Source organism: Camelus bactrianus, chromosome 19 (genome assembly GCF_048773025.1).
Source record: "Camelus bactrianus isolate YW-2024 breed Bactrian camel chromosome 19, ASM4877302v1, whole genome shotgun sequence".
In the NCBI taxonomy this organism is placed as follows: domain Eukaryota; kingdom Metazoa; phylum Chordata; class Mammalia; order Artiodactyla; family Camelidae; genus Camelus; species Camelus bactrianus.
The window spans coordinates 17205331-17228685 of record NC_133557.1 but is presented as its reverse complement, the minus strand read 5'-3'; the positions used below and the strand labels follow the sequence as shown (position 1 = coordinate 17228685).

General features: G+C 58.8%; 2 protein-coding genes across 5 annotated transcripts; one reads left to right on the top strand and one right to left on the bottom strand.

Annotated features, from left to right (window-relative positions):
* Positions 1 to 536: 536 nt before the first annotated feature.
* EMILIN3 (elastin microfibril interfacer 3) lies at positions 537 to 7137 on the top strand. The gene is made up of 4 exons (XM_074347287.1): positions 537 to 1019; positions 2280 to 2402; positions 3677 to 3900; positions 4160 to 7137. The coding sequence occupies exons 1-4, from the start codon at positions 853 to 855 to the stop codon at positions 5944 to 5946; spliced, it is 2301 nt and encodes a 766-aa protein (XP_074203388.1). The 5' UTR covers positions 537 to 852; the 3' UTR covers positions 5947 to 7137.
* LPIN3 (lipin 3) lies at positions 6521 to 23265 on the bottom strand. 4 transcript variants are annotated; one of them, XM_045519378.2, is made up of 20 exons: positions 23108 to 23265; positions 19162 to 19355; positions 18008 to 18103; positions 16732 to 17000; positions 16440 to 16523; positions 15812 to 15935; positions 15314 to 15644; positions 14396 to 14495; positions 14092 to 14252; positions 13598 to 13691; positions 13447 to 13516; positions 11744 to 11836; positions 11624 to 11667; positions 10757 to 10895; positions 9669 to 9817; positions 9381 to 9467; positions 8767 to 8919; positions 8456 to 8570; positions 8274 to 8377; positions 6521 to 8083 (listed from the first exon to the last, which is right to left on the bottom strand). In XM_045519378.2, exons 2-20 carry the CDS (start codon positions 19351 to 19353, stop codon positions 7939 to 7941), a joined length of 2550 nt encoding a protein of 849 aa, XP_045375334.1. In that variant the 5' UTR covers positions 19354 to 19355; positions 23108 to 23265; the 3' UTR covers positions 6521 to 7938. The 4 variants fall into 4 exon arrangements, with proteins under 4 accessions (XP_045375334.1, XP_010957036.1, XP_074203387.1 ...); XM_010958734.3 differs by having other exon boundaries at positions 15812 to 15932; XM_074347286.1 differs by having other exon boundaries at positions 23155 to 23230.
* Positions 23266 to 23355: the final 90 nt, after the last annotated feature.

Genomic DNA, 23355 nt, shown 5'->3' with positions numbered 1-23355 from the left:
CTTTAGTTGCACAAAGATGCAGCTGGAGAAGTGACTGGAGTTTGGAACTCCATGCCGCTGAGACCTGAGAGAGAGAGAGATAAGATGGACTCCACCAGGAAACCAGAAGGACAGCCTGGCCACTGGACTGGGTTGCAGAGGGTTAGCGAGCAGGGAGGACTTAAGATGCCCAGGGGAGGGGTCAGCAGAGTTACCAGATGTCCTGGGCGACTCTGGAGTGACGCTGCCAGGAGGCAGGGCTGGCCAACACGGACGATCTGGGGCATATTCCAAGGAGGTGACTGCGGAGGTGTTCCCAAACACAGTCATCTCAGCTCCAGAGCCCTGGACCTCGGTTCCTGGGCGCACACGGGCTTTTAAGACCAGTGTGTCCCGCGAGTGGGCGGTTCTTAGCCCCGCGCCCCGGACCGCCCCGGGGGTCTGGCTCTGCTTCTCGCCGGGTGCACGCGGGCGACCGCAGTGGATGGGTGCGTTTGGGGGGCATCGCGGGACGCCTGCGCTCCTGCCACCCCGGGGCTGCTCCCTTCTTAACCTCTCGCTAGCGGGCGGCCCCTCGGGCGTCAGCTTGGAACTGGGGCGGGGGGCTGGCGGCGGAGTGGGGGCCGGCGGAGGAGAGCGACGCGGCCCCAAGTTTATGCTAATCCGTGAAGAGCCCGCCTCCCGCCTCCCCTCGGCGGCCCCAGCCGCGAGCAGCGCCGGCCACTCGGCGGGACGCAGCCACCGAGAAGCGCCAGGCGGCCGGGCCAGCGAGCTCCGGGGGCCGCGACCGGCGGCGGGACCCCGGCGGGCGAGCGGCGGGTGGACACCCGGCGGGGGCCCAGCGCGGGGCCAGGTGGAGACCCGGGGGCCGCGATGGGCCGCCGCCGCCTGCCGGTCTGGCTGTGCGCCGTCGCGGCGCTGCTCTCGGGGGCGCAGGCCAAGGGCACCCCGCTCCTCGCTCGGCCCGCGCCGCCCGGTGCCTCCCGCTACAGCCTCTACACGACGGGATGGCGCCCGCGGCTGCGCCCGGGGCCGCACAAGTAAGCGCGGGCCGCGCCGCGGGCGGGAAGCGGGAGGGATGGGCCCGGGCGGCGCTCCCACCTGCCTCGGCCGCGCGCGGGGGCACCGGACATCCGAGGCCGAGTCCCGACGCCGGCGGGCGCCTCACGCTCCTAGGGGCTGCGGGGCTGGCAAAGGAAAATAAGCCGAGGGAGCCTGGCGCGGTGGCTGGGATCCTGGCAGTGCCCGCGGAAACCTTTCCAGAGAAGTAACATTTTCCAGCTGCGCTGTGTGCAGACTCCGGGTGCAGCGGACCAGGTGGAGGGCGGGGGGTGGGGGGAGCGGTCCACGCACGGAGCACGCCGGGCTACCTCCTATCCTGCTCCAGGGCCTCCCATCTCTCCCGCCAGGTAGGAGATGGAGCCGAGCGCCCCGCGGCTCGCCTCATCCCGCAGTCAGCCTGGACCCCGTAACCCCTTGGGAGCCCCAGCGTGGCCCCACCTGGTGTGGGCCCATGGGTCCTGGGCCCGTGTTGTGGCTCCAGAGTCCCAACAGCATTCCACAGGTTGTTGCCTTATGCCAGGCAGCCGCCTCCCCAGCCCTTGTATCCTGTGAAAGGGGCTGCTGCCCCTCCCCTGCCTCAGCTTCTGGTCTTTAGTAGCTTCAGGTGAGTTAGGGGCTCTGCTTGGGGTACTAGCTGAATTTGAACTCCAGCTGAATTTGAGGTAGTATAGAAGGAGTGTACGCTGCCCTGGCTGACACTCAGTAGGCCTGGGCACATCAGAACCGGCTTCCTGGAGGAGGTGGTACAAAAAGTGATCTGAGAGTGAGGAACCAGTAGCAAAGGCGGGGGTCTGAAAACTACAAGGTGAGATGTATTTCCCCAGGAGTCAGTCAGGGGAGGGTAGATGAGAAGTGTGGTCTCAAAGGCACTAAGTTGGGATCTTAGGAGCTTCAATGCCAAGATAAGGAGTTGAGAGGCACTGTAGGAGTGGGAGGAAGGTGGGGCATCTAGGGTGGGTCTTTCCAGGCAAGGAGGGCAGCTGCACTGGGCTTCTGGTTCAGTCCAGCACTTACTTAGCCAAGTGACCACCCTACTGGGGAGGCTGGGATTGGAGACACCAGCAATGGGGCTGGACCCCAGCCCAAGGTCCCTGGCTCCCAGGAACAAGGAGAAGGGGCAGAGGAGAGATGGGAGTCTCGTCTCCTGCCAAGGCCCACAGCTGGGGAAGGGGAAGAGTAGAAGCCTCAGTGGGCCTGGCACAGGCCAGATATTCCAAGGATGCCATTTCCCCCTGCAGGGCCCTCTGTGCCTACGTTGTGCACAGGAATGTGACCTGTGTCCTACAGGAGGGAGCAGAGAGCTACGTAAAGGCTGAATACCGGCAGTGCGGATGGGGGCCCAAGTGCCCTGGGACGGTCATGTGAGTGCATTCCCATTCCACCCACTTGGGAGTCCTGGGAGCAGCAGCCAGTTCCACAAGGGCTATAACTCCTTGGACTCCAAAGAACCTACCCCTAAACCCACACAGGCCAGATGGAGGGGGCCAGGGAGGAGCTGGTGCAGGCTCAGGTTGGAGCCCCCAGGGGGACTCAGGGGAGGGTTCCCAGGGGAGAAGCAGCACAAGACAAAGCAGCAGCAGAAGCAAAGGTGGGGGTGGGGACAGGGGAGAGCAGAGGGTCACACTGGCAATGGTTGATCCCAAAGGGGGCCCTGGCTAGACCCAGAGAGGGTTGTGGTGACTGGAGAAGGCAGGTCACGGGTGAGAGGACAGAAGGGAGAGAAGCCAGATTGCAGGGGCTTTGGCCAGACAGGTCGGGCCATGTGAGGACTTGTAGTATTGCACGCAGGTGTGATGCATAGGTCTGTACTTGGAAACATTCAAACACATGTCTGAAAACAGACTTGTTTGCTCCCATGTGTTAGTGGGTAAACAGACACATGGCTGAACAGATGGGAGAGTGCCCATGGTGAGCGCTGCCCCAGCCTTCCCGGCTGGGCTCAAAATTAGAGGTGCTATGGCGAGGAGGGTAGAGTGCATGCTTAGCATGCACGATGTCCTGGGTTCAATCCCTAGTGCCTCCATTAAACAAACAAACAAACCTAACTAGCCCCCCGACCCCCCTAAAAAATCAGAGGTGCCATGTGTCCAGCCTCTGGGACAAGAGCTGAATTCCCAGAGTAGGCCGGGAAGGAGAGGAGAGAAGTAAGTGGCCCCTAGGTGGGGAGTGGTCCCCAGGCAGCGCGAAGGGCCGCCCGCCCCGGTGCAGTACCCCTCACCCAGAGGGCAGGGGCTGGGGCTCTATCTGAATTTTTCAAGGTACCATCCAAAAGCCAGAGTGGAATTTCTGATGGCAATAGGAGCTAAAGGGGGTCCAAGTGGTTTTGGGAGCCTTGGGGATAAATTCCTGCTAGCTTTTTCTCCAAGCAAACAGGATGGGGCAGGGCTTCTACCTGTCTGCTCCTCTAACCCAGCTCTGAGCCTCTGCAAGGCCTGCTTTCACCCCCCCCACCCTGTCACCTTAAGCACAGAAAAAGCAAAAATGCTGGCAGTGTAGCAAAGGTGGGAGACTTCTAGACCTTCTGCCTGCCAGTGTCTGTGAGTGGCCCCGAACACCAACAAGGGGGCAGGGTCACCTGCCAGGAGGCAGGAGCCTCAGCCCACAGGTACAGAGCCTCTCCCCATCCTTGCCCCAGGTACCGCACGGTGTTCAGACCCAAATACAAGGTGGGCTACAAGACAGTGACAGACCTCGCCTGGCGTTGCTGCCCCGGCCTCACTGGAGAAGGCTGCCCCGAGCACCTCACAGACCACGGGGCCACCCCACCTCAGCCGGAGCCTGAGCCCCATATTCCCTCAGGGCAGGTGGGCTCAGGCCCCAGGCCCCTTCCTTCTAGCAGAGCAGCCCCCATCCCCCACGGTGAGTCTGCCCACGGAGACCCTACCAACATGATGGAGTTTCTGGGAACTGATGCAGGCTGGCTGAGCTCCGGCAGGGCTGGGGAGGGTGCATCTCATGCTGGACGTGAGGGTGAGCCCTCAGAGCCCCCTCCCACAGCTGGGGGAGCTATGCTCAGCAAGGTGGGCTTAGAACAGAAGTTCTCTCGGGTGGTCCAGCAACAGGACAAGCTGAGAGAGACAGGCCAGTGATGCCCCTGGGGTTCTCTCTTCTTTTCCAGGAAGGAAAGGCCCAGGGCTGTTTGGTGAACGGCTAGAACGCCTCGAAGGTGATGTCCAGCGCCTAGCACAAGCATATGGTACCCTCAGTGGCCTGGTGGCCAGCCACAAAGACCCCAACAGGATGACCAGTGGCCCCAGGGCTCCTACCACCCCCGTGGGCTTCGGGGTCATCCCCGAGGGGTTTGTCAATCCTGGAGACCGAGCTGGGGGACCGCTCACACCACCCCTAGATGAGATCTTGAGCAAGGTGACAGAGGTGAGCAACACACTCCGGACCAAGGTACAGCTGTTGGACGAGGTACACGGGCTGGCCCTCAGCCACGAGGCCCACCTACAGCGGCTGCGGGAGGCCCCCCCATCTCCACTCACCTCCCTGGCGCTGCTGGATGAATACGTGGACCGACGTCTGCACCAACTCTGGGGGAGCCTGCTGGACGGCTTCGAGCAGAAGCTGCAGAGCGTCCAGAGCGTGTGCGACCTGCGGGTGCAGGAGGTGCGGCAGCAGTGTGAGGAGGGCCAGGCGGCCAGCCGGAGGCTGCACCAGAGCCTGGATGGCCGGGAGCTGGCCCTTCGCCGGGAGCTCTCACAGCTGGGTACCCGGCTGCAGGGCCTGAGTGTGGCTGGCGGGGGCAGCTGCTGTGGCCAGCTGGCCTTGATCAGTGCCCGCCTAGACAGCCTCGAGAAGAACCTGCAGGCAGTGTCCGAGGCCCAAAGGGGCCACAGCCCCCCTGATGGGGATGACCTCACACGGCTCTCTGCTGCCATGCTTGAGGGGGGTGTGGATGGGCTGCTGGACGGCTTGGAGATGGTCAATGGGACAGAGGGCGGAGCCAGGGGCTGCTGTCTGGGGATGGGGGAGGAGGGATGGGGGATGCGTGGCTTCCACACCATGCTGGAAGAGCGTGTGCAGAGACTGGAGGAACGCTTGGTGACACTAGCTGGGGAGCTGAACCATGACAGCGCCCCTCCAGGCAGGCCGGCTCGACCCCTCGTACAGACGGAGCTGGCTGTGCTAGAACAACGGCTGATTTCGCTGGAGACCTCATGCACCCCCAGCACCACCTCGGCCATCCTGGACAATCTTGTGGCCGAGGTGAAGTCCTGGCAGAGCCGAAGCGAGGCCCTCCTACGCCAGGTGGCCAGCCACGCAGCCCTCCTCCGGCAGCTCAACGGCACCATGGCTGACGTCCAGGGACAGCTGGCAGAAGCGACGGGCAGCTCCCTCCAAGGCGAGATCACCCTGCTTAAGGTCAATCTGAACTCTGTGAGCAAGTCACTCACAGGCCTCAGCGACTCTGTCAGCCAGTATTCTGATGCCTTCTTGGCCGCCAACATATCCCTGGATGAACGGGAACGTAAGGTGGAGGCCGAGGTCCATGCCATCCAGGACCAGGTCAGCAGCCAAGGCTCGCAGCTTCGGGCCGGTCACCGGCAGGTCCTGAGTCTGCGAGGGGAGCTGGAGCGACTCAAGGCCAGTGTGGCCGACGTGGCTGGTGGGCTGAGCCGCTGCCAGGACATGGCCCAGGAACTCCAGCACGCAGTGGGCCACTTCAACCAGAGGGTGGCCCAGGTGGAAGGCACCTGCGGGAAGCTGGGCCTGCTGGCTGCAGGCCTGGGTCGCCTGCCTGCTGAGTCACTGGGGCCCAGGGAGGGCCTGTGGAGCCACATGGACCAACTGAATCGCACACTGGCCCAGCACACAAAGGACATCGCCCGCCTCCGGGATGACCTGTTGGACTGCCGGGCCCAGCTGGCTGAACAGGTGCGGCCAGGGAAGGCCAACTAGGTGGGCTGGACAGGACCCAACCCCCAGATCCCGTCAACCCTGGGGACCCTCCCCGAGAGCCCAGCCTTGCCCAGCAGTGCCTCCCCACCTCCCCTGGCCAGCGCGGATGCCATTCCAGAGGGCCCTGAAGGAACAGTCTTGTTCCAGCGCCACCTGACCAGGCGCCAACATCCACGCTCATTGCTGTGCCAACTCGACAATTCAGGAGAGTGATCAAGGTCAGCACGTCACCCTGAAGGCCGGGGTGGCCCCAAGAGACCTCACAACCTAGTCTGCAAATCGTTCTTCTGCAGACACACCAGTTGGCACCCAGGTAGAGACCCTCAGGTCCCTTCTCAGCGGCCTGTCCACATCTCCCTTTGCCCACGGACAACAGTCCCAAGCCTGTGGAGGCTTCTGGTCCCCCTGTCTCCTTGGCTTTTCTTCTCAGCCATCTGGGCTTGGTTTCTGCAGGAAGGTGGTGCCCACTGGCACTGTCCTTCCCCTGACAGCTTCGAGGATGCTGTTACTGAACCAAGGACCAGAGGTTTCCACCGTCTCATGAGTCCTTCAGGACAGAATGGAAGCACAAGGACCCAGTGAAGGGTTTTCTTTATTCCTTTTGATCTTCCCCCAGGGGAAGGGGCTTAGGCAGCTGTGGATCCCCAGAGAAAAGGGTGGGGTCCAAGTGATCTGTTTGGAGACCCCTCACCCCAGTTTATCCTTCTCCTTCCCTTTCCCAAAGATGTTTCTAGGGTACTTTGCCCCCCTCCCCAGTCCTCTCCTTTCCGTTTGGGGGAAAATCTTTCCCCTCCAGGTTAGGGCCTCTCTCCAGAGGGTGGCCCTCAAGTACGTCATGGCCTGAATGAGGCCAGACCCTGGGCAGGAGGCCACAGCTGGAGGGAAAGGGCTCCAGGCCTAGTTTCCAACATCCTTGGAAAACCCCAGCCCTGCCTGGATGTTCAAAGTGGTGAGAAATCCAGGTATGACCACATGAAAACATGAGTGTTCTTCTGGCCTACGGGCTTCCCAGAGACCCATCCCTGCTGAGGCTCCCGGCCTTGGCTTCCCCACAGCAGCACAGGTCCCCCTGTGCTATTTTGCAGGTCCTTGCAGCCCCACCTTCTGGCTCCTTGACATTGGTGTTCTGCCCTGCACTTTGGTGCTGTTAAGGGAGAGCAGGCCTGGATTAAAGCTTTTAGTCCGTCTAAAGGTACTTTCTTTCCCAAAGACAGTGGGAAGGGAGGCCTCAGTGGGTGCCAGCCCTGCTTCCCACAGCTCCTCAGGCAAGAGCTCACTCAGCAGCTGGGTGGGCAGTGAAATGACCAGCAAGGGCTCGGGGAGGCCAGGCAGATCAGCCTCCACCTGCCCTGGCAGGGTTTGGAGCTGTGTCCTCAGCAGAGGTGCAGAGAGGAGAGGAGCAGCAGATGGGCGAGTGGGAGCCGCCCCCCCTCAACCCTTGCACTGCCCCAGAGTCCCCCTTACCAGAGGTTGGTGGGGACCTAGAGCATCTGGGGTTGGGATGTGCTGAGATGCCAGGGCACCAGTGTGGGAGAGCGGTGATGTCTGGCTCCAGAGCTGTGGGGAGGGGCCGGGGCCAGGGGGTTGGAGGAAAATTTCTTCCTGGATACATTCCCCACAGCCGCCACCAACACTTTCCTGGGCATACAGGCCTCAAGCCTCATAGGGGCCTCCCTCTTTTCTGTGTCCTGTCAGGAACTGAGGCAGGGTCCCAGAGTGACAGGGACAGAGACATCAAGGGTGTGGTGAACCCTGCAAGGACCCAATCATTGAATGGCTATAGGCCAGGGACACACTGAGGCCTGGAGCAGCTGCCCAGTCCCGTGCAGCTCAGCCAGCAAAGGCAGGGGACAGGGGGTATCACCGACCAGCCCGCAGCCCCCTCCTCCCCTGCAGTATGTTGACCTTGCAGCACCCAGCTTCCAACCCCAATGCCCTGGGACACGCAGTCAGGTCTGGGCCAGGCCAGGGTGGGGGACAGCCAGGGCAGATTCAGGCCAAGGCACTGAGGTCCACAGGGGCCAGTGGCTCCCGCCAGTAGCAGAAGTTGCTGTATTCAGGATTGGCCAGGTCTGTGCTGGGGCCACGGGCCACAGGCGGGAAGAGGAGTTCAACCACCTCACTGAGTCGCTCATACCTACGGCCAGAAGGAGTTGGACTGAGAGCCTGAGCCGCGGCTTCCTTCACAGCAGGCAGAGACTGCATTCTGCCTGGGAGCCCTGAACCAGGGAGGGGGTCCCTGGTGGGAGGTGGCTTTGGGGCCCAAGCAGAGGCTGGGGCATGAGGCCTCAGTAGGGTGTGGGACACATGGTGGGGTTTGGCCTCACGTGGACTTGTGGTTCTTCATGAGCTCCTGGATGAGTTCTCCTCGGGGGTTGACTGTGAAGATGCGGGATTCAGGTAGGCCGACCTGCCGGTAGGCAGTGACATCCTGGCAGGGGACAAACAGGGGTCAGTGGGCTAGGAGATCCGGAGGTGGTGGCTCAGCCCCCAGGGAGGGGAAACTCACGTTAGGCCTGTTCCCAAAGGCAGCATAGAAGGGCTGTCCCTGGGGCAGGAAGAGCTGCTGGATGTCACTGAGGCAGGTGATCTTGAACACCTCTGGCTTCTTCTCAATCACCTCCCTGGGGCAGCCGGGGCCATGGGCAGAGAGGGGGTTAGCAGTCAGGATGGCAAGGTCAAGTGACAGTAGCACACGATCTGACCCAGCTGACACCCAAGCAAGGCCTGATGCTGGCCTGGCCTGGGCTAGGCTGGCAGTGCGCCTGCGCTGCCCCCACCCTCACTGGGCTGCAGGCTCACATCACGTGGGGTGGTTACCTGTGCAGGGCAGAGAAGAGGCTGCTGGGAGACAGTAGGATGGGACCCTCGGGGAGGCTGCAGCCCCGCTCGCTCACCCACTGCAGGTAGCCCTTGGTGAGGTCTGCCATGCCAATGGTCCGGGCCGAGCAGTACAGGAACTTGTATCCGTTTCTGGGGGCAGGGCACATGGGTAGCACAAAGCCATCAGTGATCAGCCATCCCCCATCTCACCTTCTTGGCTTCGGCCAGCTCAGCCCAACTCTGGGACCCTTGCAGGGGGAATACTTAGGAGAACAGCTGAGCCGGGCCTGAGAGGTAGAAGGCACGTGAACAGAGTCCCGAGGCCCAGGTGGACCAGGATAGATGAGGACTTGGCCAAGTATGTAGGCTTTGCCTACAGCAGGAAGGTCAGCAGTTTGACTCAGATCCTGACCACAGCCCCAAGAGATGAATCTTTCAGAGGAGAACTGAGGACCTCTCTCAGTAGGTCTCAGCACTCCCAGGACCTGCCCCAGTCTCCTTCCCCTCTGGTCCCCAAGCCTGGCTTCCTAGGACGGAGGCCGGGAGGCCTAAGATGTCCTGTACTCCCTCCCTGGGGTCCTGCCCCAGCCCAGCCCAGCCCAGGCACTCACAGGTGGATTTTATGGTAGAGACTAGTGATGCCCTGGTGTGTCCAGTCTTTTCCCAGCTGGGGCAGAATGTGGCCCAGAGCATCTGACCTAGAACCACAGAGTAAAGTCACTCCAAGGCAGTCTCACATGGTCCTCCTATTCTGTGGGTGTGGCCCGATGGGCCCGGCCCCCTGCCCCAGGATGACCCACTGGGAGGGGAGGGCCTCTTTTCCTGCCCCTCCTCCCCCAGCACAAAGGGAGGTGAACCCCCATGCCCTCCCTCTCCCCCAACAGCTGACTGGGCCTCACTTGGTGATGGTACCATCGATGTCGGAGATGACCACCTTGTCGTCCCATTTCCACAGGTAGATGGTGGCCCTGCAGCGGCAGGTGCCCTGGTACTGTGTGGTCACGCTGAAGACCACACTGTTGGCACCTTCCTGCAGGTTCAGGCGCCGCTGGGGCCAAACCAGGGGGTAGGGGGGTGCTGTGATCTGCTATAGCCAGGTGCTGTCCACCCACTGCCACCCTCTACTGCAAACTGTTGCCTTCCATCTCCATGGGCCTCTTTTTCCTGTTTCTCCAACTCAAGAACCTTCCTGAATTCATCAGAGAGCTATGCGCAGACAGGTCCACATGGGCAGAGAGTGGCCGTGAGGAGGAAGTGAGGGGTGCACAGTGCCGGGCACAGGAGCTTTGGGATGAAGCTCACAGACCAAGCCTGGCCTGCGACCCCCACTGCTCTTGGCAGGGTGACACCCAACTCCACAGGCAGGCAGTCCCCTGCCTGGGGCTAAGGTACCTGTGACATCTCCCCAAAGAGAGACCCAGCCCTGTCCTTGGTCCATAGAGAAGGATCAGGGCAGCTCGTAGCCACAACCTGTGACCTGGCTGACCTTGAGTTGGATGTAAGCCCCAGGGTATCACACAGGTGGCAGCCACTCTGTACCAGACTGGCAAGACCCTCCGGGGCACCTCCCTGACCACTGAGTCACACTCAGAAGAAAAACACTCTTATTACAGGAGTTAGTTACTGAGCTCAAAGATGCAACTTGGGGGTCCAGAGTTGCCCAAATCTGAGTGGCTGTCACTAGCTTATTGATTCCTTTAGGGTAGCTTCCAAAGGCAGACCCCAAGCCAGCCAACCCACTGCAGGTAGATATTTTAAGACAACAGAAGAGAGGGCTTTTCTAGTGAGAATGTCCAACAGAGAAATGGGCTGGTATGTGAAGCCATCCCTAGAGGATTTAAGCAGAGGCTGGAAGGGCGGCTGCCAGGGGGATGGATTTTGGGCTTTGGTGAACACAAGCCATTCCTCAGCCAGGCCCTGAGAGCCTCTAGGGCAGAAATACCTGAGCCTCCCCACCCCCACGTGAACACACCACGCACACACTTACGATCTGGTTGGAGGAGAGGTGGAGGGATTTCTTGTAGGTAGGAGTGTGGGCTGGAGGCGAGAGGGGCAGGGAGGGGGCCTCCAGGATGACAGGGCTGTCCGGGTCGTCGTCCTCACTGCTCAGGGCTTTGGTCCTTTCCCTGCGGGCAGCTCAGCTCTCAGGCCACCTCCCCCAGCCAAGGCCTTCACTCTTACAGATGCGCACCCTTACCCAGGCTACAAGGAACCTGCTCTTCTCCCTGCCCCTCCAGAGACTACCCAGGGGATCAGAAACCCCTCCCTCTAGGTGGCACGCATTTTGGGGGTAGCAGCAGACATAAGGACACAGGCCAGTAGTCTACACCCAGAAAGGTGGTAGCGGAGCTGGAGTAGAGACCCAGGGCGCCCAGCCCCCAGGGTGCTCTCCAGAGCCAGGTACTACTACCAGCTTCGGAGATTTTTACCAGAAAAACCTAGAAGTGCATCTTGGCCAATCCCACCTGCTGTGGCTTCAGTCAGCCCATCCTTGAAACCCGCTACCCAACCCTGGACATTCTGGGTCACTTCAGACGTGAAGAAAGGAAGGTCAGCTGGCCCCTGGAGCGGGGAAGCCCTACTCTTCCTGTATTTAATATGGTAGCTCCTTGTCTGGGCCAGGAGTGTGGGTGCCCGTTCCAGCTCTGCCATTTCCCGGCTGTGGGACATTTGGTGTATCCAGGTTTTCCCATCTGTGAAGTGGGGACATTTCCCAAGAAGCAGGGGTGTAGAAGTGATAGCGGGGTGACAAAGAACCCTGGCGGGGGAGGGGTGCTGGCTCCAACCCTGCCCCTACAGCCGTCCCTGGGCTACAGCTCCAGGTGCAGAGCCCCAGCCAGGAGATCCAACTCACCCCCGCTGCTCCCTTGCTGTGGGTTTCTCCCTCTGGGCACTGTACTGTGGGAAGAGTATCCATCTGGTGAACCCCGCCCCCTGCCTGTGCTGGCCCCGCCCCCTGAGCATGACCACCCACCTCCTTGGCCGGGATGTCCCTTCGTCGCCAGGAAAACCACCACCGCCCTCCCTTCCGAGGCATCTTCTCCTTCTCCAGCTTGTCCACGGTGCTCTGAGGGCAGATGGAGGCCATGGTACTTTTCCCCTGCACCACACAAACCCACCTGACACTGCCCTTGGGGCCCCCATGAGCCCAGAGTCTCGGGCTGACCCTCAGGCAAGGTGCTGTTGACACTTGGAGGCCAAAGAAGCATACTCACCTCCATCTTGGGATTCTGAGCAATGACTCAGGGAGACCCAGGGCCACTCCCAGCCCTGATGCTCAGCTCCAGCCCAGCCCTGACCCCCAGCTCCAGCCCAGCTGTGGCCTGGCCTCCAGATCCTGTGGCTCAGTTTCCCTACTCCAATAGCTGAAGGCAGTGCTTTGGGAGTGTCTTAAGATCTGGTACTCCCTGCATGATGCCACCAAGTGGCAGCAGGAAGGACAGTCTCTAGGCAGTACCACCCTCAACCTCCAAGACCAAATAGGCAATTTCTCAGGTCAGTGATCTAACCCAGGAACAGCCTCCCTCTCTGCATGTCACCGTCAGAATCTGGTGGGGACAACATGACCTTGTGAAAAATTCTGGTTAGGTTTGTGCTAGATAACCTAGGAAAGCCCAGGGCCAGGCCCACCTAGGAGACATATCAGCTTCCTGCAAACCCAGAATGGAGAATCCAAGTCAGGACGTCAGCCAGGGTGCCCACCTGCGCTGGGAACAGGCTTGAGGAGTTTCCAGGGGCCTCAAGTGGTAGATCTGTCTGGATAGGGTGAGGAGAGCCAAGCAGGGGAGGGACACTCTCCTTTCCCACAGCTCTGGGTCCTATCTCAGACCCAGAGCCAGCCAGAGGACAGAGCTGAGCATCACCAAAGGGAGGCACCAGCTGTCAACACCAGGTGAATGACATTCTTTGGGCAAGCCTAACCAAGCCCATAACAATGGGCCAGACCAGGATGGGTCCCTGGACGCCTCCCAGCAGGGCAGAAGGGGCAGGTGCAGGTCAGTCCTGCACAGGGTAGAGGTTCTGGGAGGGACTCCAGAGGCTGGTCCCACCCACCTCTGAGCATCTGTACATGCTGTTCCCCACCCCTTATCCACTTATCCTTCAGACCTCTGCCCATTGGGCCCTTGGTCAGCAAACCCCCTACTGGAGGCACTCAAAGCAACCCAGAACTCTCCTTTCTAATACTCATAGTTGAATTTTATATTCATTTGGCTGAGTCTGATTGTCTTCCTTTGAGGAAATGACTATCCCCAATCCAGGCCTGGCACATAGTCAGTACTCAAACAATTGTGTGCTGATAAAGCAAGCACCCGCAGCCCAGCCTCAAGAGGGTCTCAGGGTAAGGTGAGGGGTGGGATCTCCATACCCTAAGACTGTCTCTCAAATCCGAAAACTTCCTGCTTAAGGCATGTCCCTATTTCATGTCTGTCCCCTTCTGGTTTGTCCTGAACTCTTCTGAAGTAAACTCCAAATCCAATAAGATTCGGTCATGCCAGGAAACCAGGAAGAGTGGGGCTCTGTCCACACTGCCTGGGGCAAGGTTTCAGGGGACCTTGGTCTATTCTCTCAGAGTGGGTCCTGCAGCCAGTTGGCCTGAGGCCCATCTCTGCCCACTCTCCACTTCCTTGTCAAGGGCCCCCTATCCCCAAGTAGGCTCCTGGGTGCTCTAACCATTACCTTGGGCAAGTTCTTCTGGAAGGCTTGAAGACAGAGGATCATGGGGGCAGCTACAGCCCAGTTATAATGCCTGGAGAGACAGATCGGGGTGTTAGGGCCATGGAGGGCAGGGCAGCCCCATGACTGCCAGCAGCCCAGCCCCAGTACCCACTTCTCATTGATTTTCACCACAAGGTTCGGGTTGTCCAGGAGACCGGGGTTCTGGGCAAGGTCCTGGTAGGAGACGATGTGCTTGCTGAATTTCTCTGGGCACAGAGGCAGAGAGTGAGGTTACTAAGGCCAACACATCCCACGTGAACCGCTGCCCTAAACCCTCCTGTCTCCTCCACCTCCTGCCACTCAGGCCCCCTGCAGCTTGGTTCTTTGACTTAGCAGGACTCCTTGCTTCCTGGGGTTTTGGAACCTGGTAGTCCCACCCCAGGCACCTGGTATCCTGAATTCACAAGATAAGTCACATTTTAGGGTCAAGCATTTGTTTCACGGGGTCTTGGGGGCTGCTCAATGCTGGAAGGCCAAGGGTGGGTTCTGCAAAGCCCAACCTCGCGCATACCTCCCTGCCTCACCCTCTGGGGTCTTCCCTCCCCTCTCCCATCCCTGGGGCTCAGTGCTAGTCCTCGGAAGGGTGGGGGCCACAGTTGAGCATACCCAAAGAGATATCCCAGCTATCAGCCAGGCCCCCACAGAGGGAAAGCACCATGGTGTCTGCTGTGTCCGGAGCGGGTTCTGGTTCCTGCTCAGGGTTGCAGTCCCCCAGCGCCTTCTGGCTTTCGGGTTCACTCCACCTCCTGGCCCCCAGCCCACAGTCTCTGGGGACAAAGGGGCCAACAGTGACATGAATACAAGGAAGCTGGGAGGAGAGGCCCCAGGGGACCTCCGAGGCCCCTGATAGCCAGTCCCTGAGCCCTACAGTTCCCAATCCCAAGACACCCGGGCATCCAGAACCAGGCACCTCTGGGGGAAGTAAAGGGCTGCATTCTCAGAATCCAGGGAGGGCAAGTCATCCAGGTAGACGTCACTGGGGCCCAGGTGCTGGCTTCTCTTCAGGGAGCCTGGGGGCAGAGGAGGGGACATCTGTAGACCTAACGTGATCAGTATTGTGAGCAGTATGCCTCCCCCTGCCTGTGAACATCCCAAGACGGCACTGTCCAGAACTTTCTGATGGAAAGGTCCTACGTTTGCACTGGCCAGTACAGCAGCTGCTGGCCACACGTGGCTCCTGGGCACACTTAAAGTATGGTGCAATGGAGAAGTGGAATTTTAAATGTTATTTAATTTTAATTAATTTAAACTTAATTTAAAATAGCCACACATAGCCAGTGACTACCCATCTGGACAGCACAGGCTACTGCCTTCCCATGATCTTAGGATAAACCCCAGCTCATGAGTTGGGAATGATCCGGCCTCTGCTCATTTTGTGGGCTTCCTCCCAGCCCTCTCCCCTGCCTCCCTCAAGCCACACCAGCTGCCTCAGCTCCTGGATGTGAAACCTCCCTCCGTCCTCATGGTCTTGACACACACTGTTCTCTTTGCCTAGAATTATCTTCCCTTGGTCCTCACTTCACTGGATTTTTATGGTCCACACCACAGCTTAGGCATTACCTGCTCAGAGAGAGCTTCCCTGGCAACATGATTTAAATAGCCCCATCCCAACCAATGACTCTGTCCCATGTCCCCCACATAATGCACTTCCTCGTTTATGCCCTTGTGTCATCTGTCTGCCCCAATGGACTGTAAGCTCCCTGAGGGCTGGGGCCAAACACAGTGCCTGGCACACAGTAGGTGCTCAAAACGTGCCTGAAAACCCAGAGTCCACCCAGGGATAATGTGAGGCCAAGGAAGCAGTGGGAAGGGTCCAGCCATCACTCACCTTTCCTCCTGGAGACCCCCTCCGGCTGCCTGGTGGGAGCAGGGGCCTCCAGAGCAACCCAGCTCCATGATTTAGAGGCAGGAGGAAGACCCGCATCTCTGGACCTCTGAGTCTTGGTTTCCTCTCTCTCATGGGTGGGGAGTGGGGGCCCCACCAGAGCGGGCACCTCTGTGACAGGCTGAAGGTCAGCGCCAGCCCCTGTTTGCAGGACTGGAGGTCCTGCAGGATCCACAGGGGTGGAGGGGGTGCTGGGCACTTCCTGAGGAGGAGAGGCTGTCCTGGAGCTGCCATCAGGGACCATCGAGGACTCAGGCCACTCAGCTTTGCCCACCTTCAGTTGAACAAATGGAAGAAGATGTGGCCAGTTCAGGGCCTGCCTCCCACACCCCACAAGGCCTTAAGGAGGTGGCCCAAGTCTCTGTCACTCCAGTCCTGACCTGCAAGGACCACAGAACCCCAGAAAGGTAAGGAGGATTGGGGGTTGATAAAGGAGCCTACCTTAGGCAGCCTTCCCCAGGCCCACTGCAGGTGGGACTCAGCTCTCAGGGGGCTGGGTTCGGGGGTCCGTAGCTCCAGCTCTGAGTCACTCTTAGCGGGGGTTAGCCCATCCAGTGAGAGGCTGCTGGAAAGAAGAACTCAGAGGCCCCCGCCCCAGCCTGCCGCCCACCCCAGCCTGGCTTAATTTTTTTTTTGGCAACACGTATTTCTGCCTGTATTGGGTCCTGCATGTATAAAGAATATATAAATATATAAAGAACTCCTACAAATCAATGATAAGAAGGCAATTCAGTTTTCTAAAAAAGGGCAAGGTTGTGACTTCTTCACGGGTTTCCATTTAGGGTGATGAAAAAGTTTTGGAACTAGATAAGGGGTGATGGGTGCACATCATGAATACACTAAATGCTATTAAGCTGTGCCCTTTAAAATGGTAAATTTTATGTTATGTGCATTTTACAAGAAAAAAATATGGGCAAAAGACTTGAACAAACACTTTGTACAACAGATATGCGAATGGCTGATAAACACAATAAATATGTTCTGCCATTATTCATCAGAAAAATGGAAATGGAAACCACTCTGAGACCCTGGCCTTGAATCCCTACCTGCAGCCCAGCTGGACTCTCACCTGGCCTGGGGGGAGCACTCGCCATCCGAGTAGGGGTAGATGTCCTTGGGCTGTGGTGAGGACTCTCCTTCTGGCTGGACATTGCTGAGGGGGCCACAAGGAAATAAATAGTCACTGACAGGACAGGCACCCCAGGCACGGCATGGAAGCCTGGACATCAGGGACTTGGGGAAGTAAAGCAACTAAAGCCCAGAGAGATCAAGAACCTTGCCCAGGGTCACACAGCATCAAACCATGCTTGAACCCCAGTTGGCATTCCGACACCCTCAGCCCCAGCCTGGTCCCTACATACCCTGGGGGCTCTGGCCTTGGCTTTTCCAGCAGGGACAGCTCACTCTCAGCACCTGCCTCCAGCTCTTCTGAACTAGAATAATCGGCCGCCGCCACATCCTCCTTCCGCCTGGGCTTCCTCCTGCGACGCCTCTTCTTCCGCCCTGTGGAGGCCATGCCCGTGATGCTGGCCTCAGGCTCGCTGGCTGTGCCTGGCTGGGAGTCCGAAGGGAACCCAGAGAGGCCCCCCCAAGGGATGGGTGACGTGCAAAGGCGGGGAGGCACGTGTTCCTGTGGAGCAGACCAGGGGCAGGGCTGAGAGGGCTACAGCTTGGGGGCAAGGGGCAGGAAAATAGGCCTGGAGGTTGGACAGAGGTGGCAGCAGCATGGCCTTATAACTGTTGCTGGCCTCAAAGTTCCCTAACAGAGATAAAGCAGCTCCAATCCCAGGGATGCGTGCACTCCTGGCAGCCCACGGCAAGCCAGGGTGCTGCATGAAACACACTGTCTAGACAGACACCTGGGCATCGGCCTCTCATCTCTTCCTGCAACTACCACAACAGACACCTGCTTCCCCTTTAAGACTCAGCCAGGTGTCACCTCCTCCAGGAAGCTTGTTCTGACTTTCCTCAGCCTCAGTTCCAACCCCCTTCACTGCAGTGACCAAACAGTTCTATTATCTGTTGTTCACATGTCTGTCTCCCAGGCTAGTCTGGGAACCTTCTTTCAAGGCAGGGGTCACCCTTCATCCAGGTCCACTGCACAGTGTCTGGCATAAAGTAAAGGCTCAAAGCTTGTTAAGCTCAAACAGTTTAAACATGTTTGCCAGCTTATGCTGGGCCATCCCTCCCTTCTGCAAATGCCCCTCTGTTGCTCCCCTGCCCACACACTTCCATGTTCCAGCTGCACTAGGCCAGTACCAGATCCAGAACAAGCCATCTTATGCCTTCCAGTCCCCAGCCATTGCTTACCACCCTCCTCCCCTCCAAGCTGCTCAGGGAAGGCCTCCTTTTCATCCTTCAGCTCAAGTGCCCCCTTCTGGGAAAACTTCCCCGAATGTCTGTTGAATGTCGTTAGCACTTCCTCCCACATCAAACCCCAACCCCCTCGCCCTGGGTCCCCCAGCACATCCCCGCCAGCATGTCGTGGGTGCTGGAGGCCAGCCCTAACTGATGTCCCTGCCTCAGACCCTCACTGATGGGGTACTCCCTGGGGTGGGGACAGTGACAAATCCCCAGGCCCTGCCCGGAGTGGGCACTAGTGAAGGGGCAGGGACAGGCAAGGACAGAGGCATTTACCTCATCGCTCTCCAGCTCTTGGACGAAGAAGGCCTCCCCACTGTCCCCCAGCTTCATGTGCAAGTCCACCGGCTCCCCATTGATCTCGATGTCTACCTGTGACAGGGTGTGGTGGGGCAGGGGTCCTCACTGCTAGCCCTCACTCCCACACTCCCGTCCACTGGCCTCCGGCTGGTCCTGGAGACACAGGCTCCCTGCTGCCCCAGAGCTCTGCACATTCTGGAACTCTCTACCCTCAGACCTCAGGGTAACCCCCCTGCTCCCCACTCTAACAATCTCCTGTGTTCCTCTCTCTCCCACAGCCCGTAAGGACAAGAACACGATCCATCTGGTCACTGCTGTGTCCCCAGCCCCCAGGGGGGTGCCTGAACACTTGAGGACTGACCACATGAACAGCAGTGAGAACCACCCTCTCCCGGGCATGTCGTATAGGGTTTTCTCGAGATTGTCTCGTTAAATCTTCACAACAGCCCCTGCCCCTGCCTCCTAGCATTACCCCCCTTTGTAGATGAGGAAATTGAGGCTCAGAGGGGTTAAGTAACTTGCTGGGAAGTAGCCAGGTGAGGCTATGAACCCAGAAGGTTTCAGTCCACAATCTAAGCCCTTAACCACTTAGCTAGACTGTCTCCCCCAAGGTTACACTCTCCTATTAGGATTCGGGAAAGTTCACAGTCACCACCAGTTTCAAGGGGATTTGGGCCCACCAAACTTCTGTTCACACACCAGAACTCAAAAATTTGCCGTGTTCGTCTGAGCCCAGTGAAAACAGAGCCGGTTTCCTAAGGGAGAGGAACTGAATTTTTGAGTGTCACCCACATGCCTGGCCCTGAGACAATGTTATCAGCTCCTATTGAATCACCAGAGAGATGACAGTGCACCACTTGTGCAGGTGGAGTGACTTACCAGTAACACCCAGGTAAGGTCTCTGTAAGTTGGTGCCAGGTCTGAGGGCCCCAGTACTGAGGACTGCCCGCTGTACTGTTTCCAGGGGAAAACTGGAAACTTCTTGTACCAAAACCCCAAACCCACCCAAAACCTTCTAAGAAAATACAAAAGAAGGGCACACCCCAACCGCAAGGAGGCCTGGGTCCTCTCCTGGGGCTGCGGTGGCTGCCCCGGCCTCACGAGCCCCCTCCTCTCCGGTGAACACTCACCACCTTCTCCCGCGACCGCAGAACGCCCAGCTTGCCGAAACGCACGTGGAAGGGGGAGCATCGGAAGGAGCCGTCCTCCTGCTTCACCACCAGCACGTCGATGCCACCACTCAGCGTGGCCGGGTTCAGGCCCCGGTACAGCTCCTTTACGGTTCCAAACACCGTCTCTGCCAGCTGCCCCACGTAGTTCATGGCTGTGCCAGCAAAGGAAGGCAGTGCTGGGACCAAGGCTTGGTCCAAAGCCCTCCGTGGGCAAGCTCCGCAGCCTGACCCCCCAGGGCACACGCCAAGTGGCCCTCGGAGCGCCTTTACAGCCAGGCAACAGTGACAGGGTGGGAGGTGTGCCTGGAGACGTGGGTTCTAGTCTCAACGGGCCGTGGGACTCTTGGACAACCGCCTCCCTTCTGCCCACATCTGTCAAACCAGGGTACCAGGTAAGGCGATCCAGGGCGCCCTGAGCCTTTAAATGCTATGAGTAATGATAATGACCACGGCGCTCAGCGGCCCAGCTCATCTCATCTTCACAACAACCTGCAGGGCTGGCTGAGTGAGTATCATTATCCTTGTTTACAGGCAAGCCAGCTGAAGCTCAGATAGGTGGACTGACCTGCCCAAGATCACACAGCTAGTCAGGAGAGGAGCCAGGATTTGAACCCAGGCCCGTGAGACTACAAACCCCTAGGTGTGAACCACTGGGATGGCCCGACTGCGGGAAAAGGAGGAGGTAGGCACCCATCCCTGGGGTGCAATGGGGAGCAGCCTCATGATATATCAGGCCCAAGGCCCTGATGGGTAACAGGTGACAGTCCTGAAGGCTGATTTCTTCCCAAGAACTGGGAAGGAGGGAGTCTGTTTTCCCATCTGAGGAATGGGTTCAGCTGTCTTGCTGCCTCTTGGTCCCAGGAGTTGGAAGGGACCTTCTGGGCAATTGTGGCTGAATTTGTGGGGAACCAGGGGTTGAGGCATGCCAGGTATCTCAGGCTCTTCCCAGTTCTATTCCTGAGGTCAGATGTTTGGGGTAGAGCTTCCCCTATAGCTGGGTCAAAACTCCCAAGTTCTTGCCAGTTTCCTGGGATGTGTGGGAAGCCTATCCATGGCCACAGCCTGACCCCCATGTCTCCAGGCCCTAGTTCTCACCCCCAACCCCAACTCCTCAGACCCATATTCAGGCCTTGGGCTGGCCCCTGGCCCATCAAAGCTGTTCCTTCTTCTCCCAGCCAGACCAGTCTCTCCAGCTCTCCCACACCAGGCAGAGCTGGGTGAGCCAGAGGCAGGAGGCTGTAGCAGCTGCGGAGAAGAGCCAGAGTCATAATGAGAGCCACCTCCACACTGGCACGGTGCCTGCCCTGCCAGCTTCAGCTCATTGCCTCTTCCCTGAGGGCCAGGCCAGTGGCCTACTGCCCTGCCAGCTGCCAGGACCCAGACCAGTCTGGGCACCTCCACAGGGCACTTCCCTCTGACCCTGCATCAGAATCCCTGGAGGTCTGCCAACCATGCAAGACCACTGCTAAAGAAGTCCGGTAACTTATCCAAACCCTATGAAGCTGATAGGCCAGAGATGTGGGGAGGGAGTGATGACTCAGTCCTGGTTTCCTGAGATGCCTCCACAGACCCCAAACCACACCACAGTTGTCTGCTGGGAAGGCCACCCAGCCCACAGTCCACCTTTGAACAGCTCTGTAATGCCTCACCACTCAAAATGTGGTCCAGGGCCCAGAGTCACCTGGGAGCCGGTTAGAAACTGAGTTTCACAAACATAAGGTCCCATGAGAATCGCTAAAATGAAAACTTAGAATAAAATGAAACTCTTTGGACCCCTAAAATGTCACTCAAATTGAACAAATCTTTTAGCTTCAAGGCACCTACTATGTGCTAGGTGAAAATTCCCACTTTGGTTTCTCCCTCCCTAACACCGAAGTCTGAACACTGGGTCTGAGGAGACAGACCGACTGACAAGGAGAGACATGTGGTGGGTAGGGCTCTAGAACACTGTGCCCAGAAAAGGCAGAGAAGACTCTAGAAGCTTTCAGGAATAAAGGAGCAGGCATGAGAGGGGCAGACCAGGGTGGGGGCAAAGTTCTGCCTAGCTGGAGGCCTAGCCTGATCTATCTGGCCCACAGAGGACAAGAGCAGGTGCTGGGGCCGGGGCTAGGGGACCAGGGAGACAGGCGCAGCTCCACCTCGTCCAGAGCTTCTCCACATGGGCATCACTGCTGTTTGGGGCTGGCGAATTCTTGGTTGTGGGGGTGGGGTGGGGGTGTCAGATGCTTAGCTGCATCCCTGGTCTATCCACTAGATGCCCAGAGCACCTTCCCTCCAGCTGTGACAACCAAATGGTCTCCAAACTTTGTCAAATGTCCCCTGGGGGACAAAACTGCCCCTAGTCGCTGAAACAGTAGAAAAGAGTTGAATGGCAGAGGTGATATGCAGGGGACACTTGGGTCCTACCCTGATCCACCCAGGAGCGTTCTTAGGCAAGTAACTTGCTGGCCTCAGCTTCCCCTTCTATGAAACAAGGCCTGGGTTTTTCAGATCTTTCTTAGCTCTGATGTCATGGGAGGCTAGAATTCATCCCTTTCCTTGTCCCCACCCCATGAGTGGATGCCCCTATCTCTGCTTGCTCAGCACTTGGAGGGGTGGGGGTGCTCCTCTCCTCTACATGCACCCATCCCTAAAGGCATCTCCTATCCCCAGGACCTAGCTCTGCCTGCCTGGTCTTCTCCAGATGGAGGAGAGCTCTGCTTGGCTCCCCTATACCACCCTTCACCCCTAGACTAACATGTCTGAAATCAAACACTTCCTCTCCCCCTGGAGGCCCAGGTCAGCTGAATTCCTCTCAGGACTCATGGGTACCCCTCCCTCCCAAGCCCTCTGAATCCTGGTCCCCAGTTTCCTGCTCGTCCGGCCCTTCCTTTTTCCTCCTGCTGTCCTAGGTCAAGGTTTTGTTAGCGACACCCAGATCCTGGGTGGCAGCAGGCACCGTGGTTAAGGCACCAGACTGTCTGGGTTCTAATTTCCTCCCTGACACGTACTAGCTGTGACCTTGGACGAGTCACATCACCTCTCTGAGCCTCAGTTTCAACCTCTGTCATAGGGATAACCTAAGGGACACGTGAGTAATTAACGACCTAATTCATGTCAAGCAGCAGCATGCAGTGCTGCCCACTCCCCCCACCACAGCTCCACTCACCCAGGCTGGTCCCAAGGGCACTACAGGTCAGACTCCTATGCACTGCCCCTGGCCTGAGTTCAGAGTTCAGACTTCTGAACTTCGCATTCAAGGCCCTGCGCGAAGGTGGCCCCACTCTGGGAACATCCACAAGCCTTCCAAGCCAGCACACAACTCCACCACGGGGAAGCCAGAACAAGCAGCTCTGGGTGTAAGCCCTCAGCCTTTTTGGGCTCCCAGATTCAGGGAGGGGTTGGGGTGTGGCTCTCCATCTAGGACCAGAGGGAGCAAGAAGATAAGCATTGCTTTTGCCCTGGAAGGGAGAGAGCTCCACCCAGGACCCCCAGCAGCCGCCACAGCTACTGCATCTGACCTGCCTAGTCTCAGGGCGGGCCAGGCACGGGGCAGACCCCGTTCGGCACCTGAGGACCCTCTGTACCAGAGAGGGTGGGTGTCCTCCCCAAGGAAACACAGTCAGCCTGCGGTGAAGCTGGGGTGAAACTTTCCCCTTAAGAGGTTTTCATATCTCGTTCTCTTCTGATCCGGCATTCCGGATGTCCGGAGGGCCCCACAGCACTGGGTGGGGAGAGGAGTGAAGTGAGGAGTTCCCTTCTGATGGCTAAAGATGGACTCAGGCCTGGGAACGGAAAGGAATGAGGGACAGATGGCAGGACAGATGGGCGGGGCGGGGGAGGGGTATCTCATCTCCGGCCCGGGTTGGGCCCTCCCTGGGGGGCTGCCCTCTGGACTTCCGGGACCCGGAGCCGCCGCCTCTACCTGAGTACGCAGGGTCAGCAGGTAAGTGTCCTTCGCCCCGCACTCACTAGGCACTTCCGGCTCCTCTAGGACGGGGTGAGATCCCGGTCCCGCCCCCTTCCACGAGCCAAGGGCGGCCTCTGCAGGTCCCAATCGTCTAGACTCCACCTTCCGGAAAGACCCAGTCCCCGCCCCAGGGCGCCCTTCCACCTATGGAGGCCGGGGCCCATGTCAGGCCCCGCCCACTCCGGCTCTAGCCCGTCCCGCCC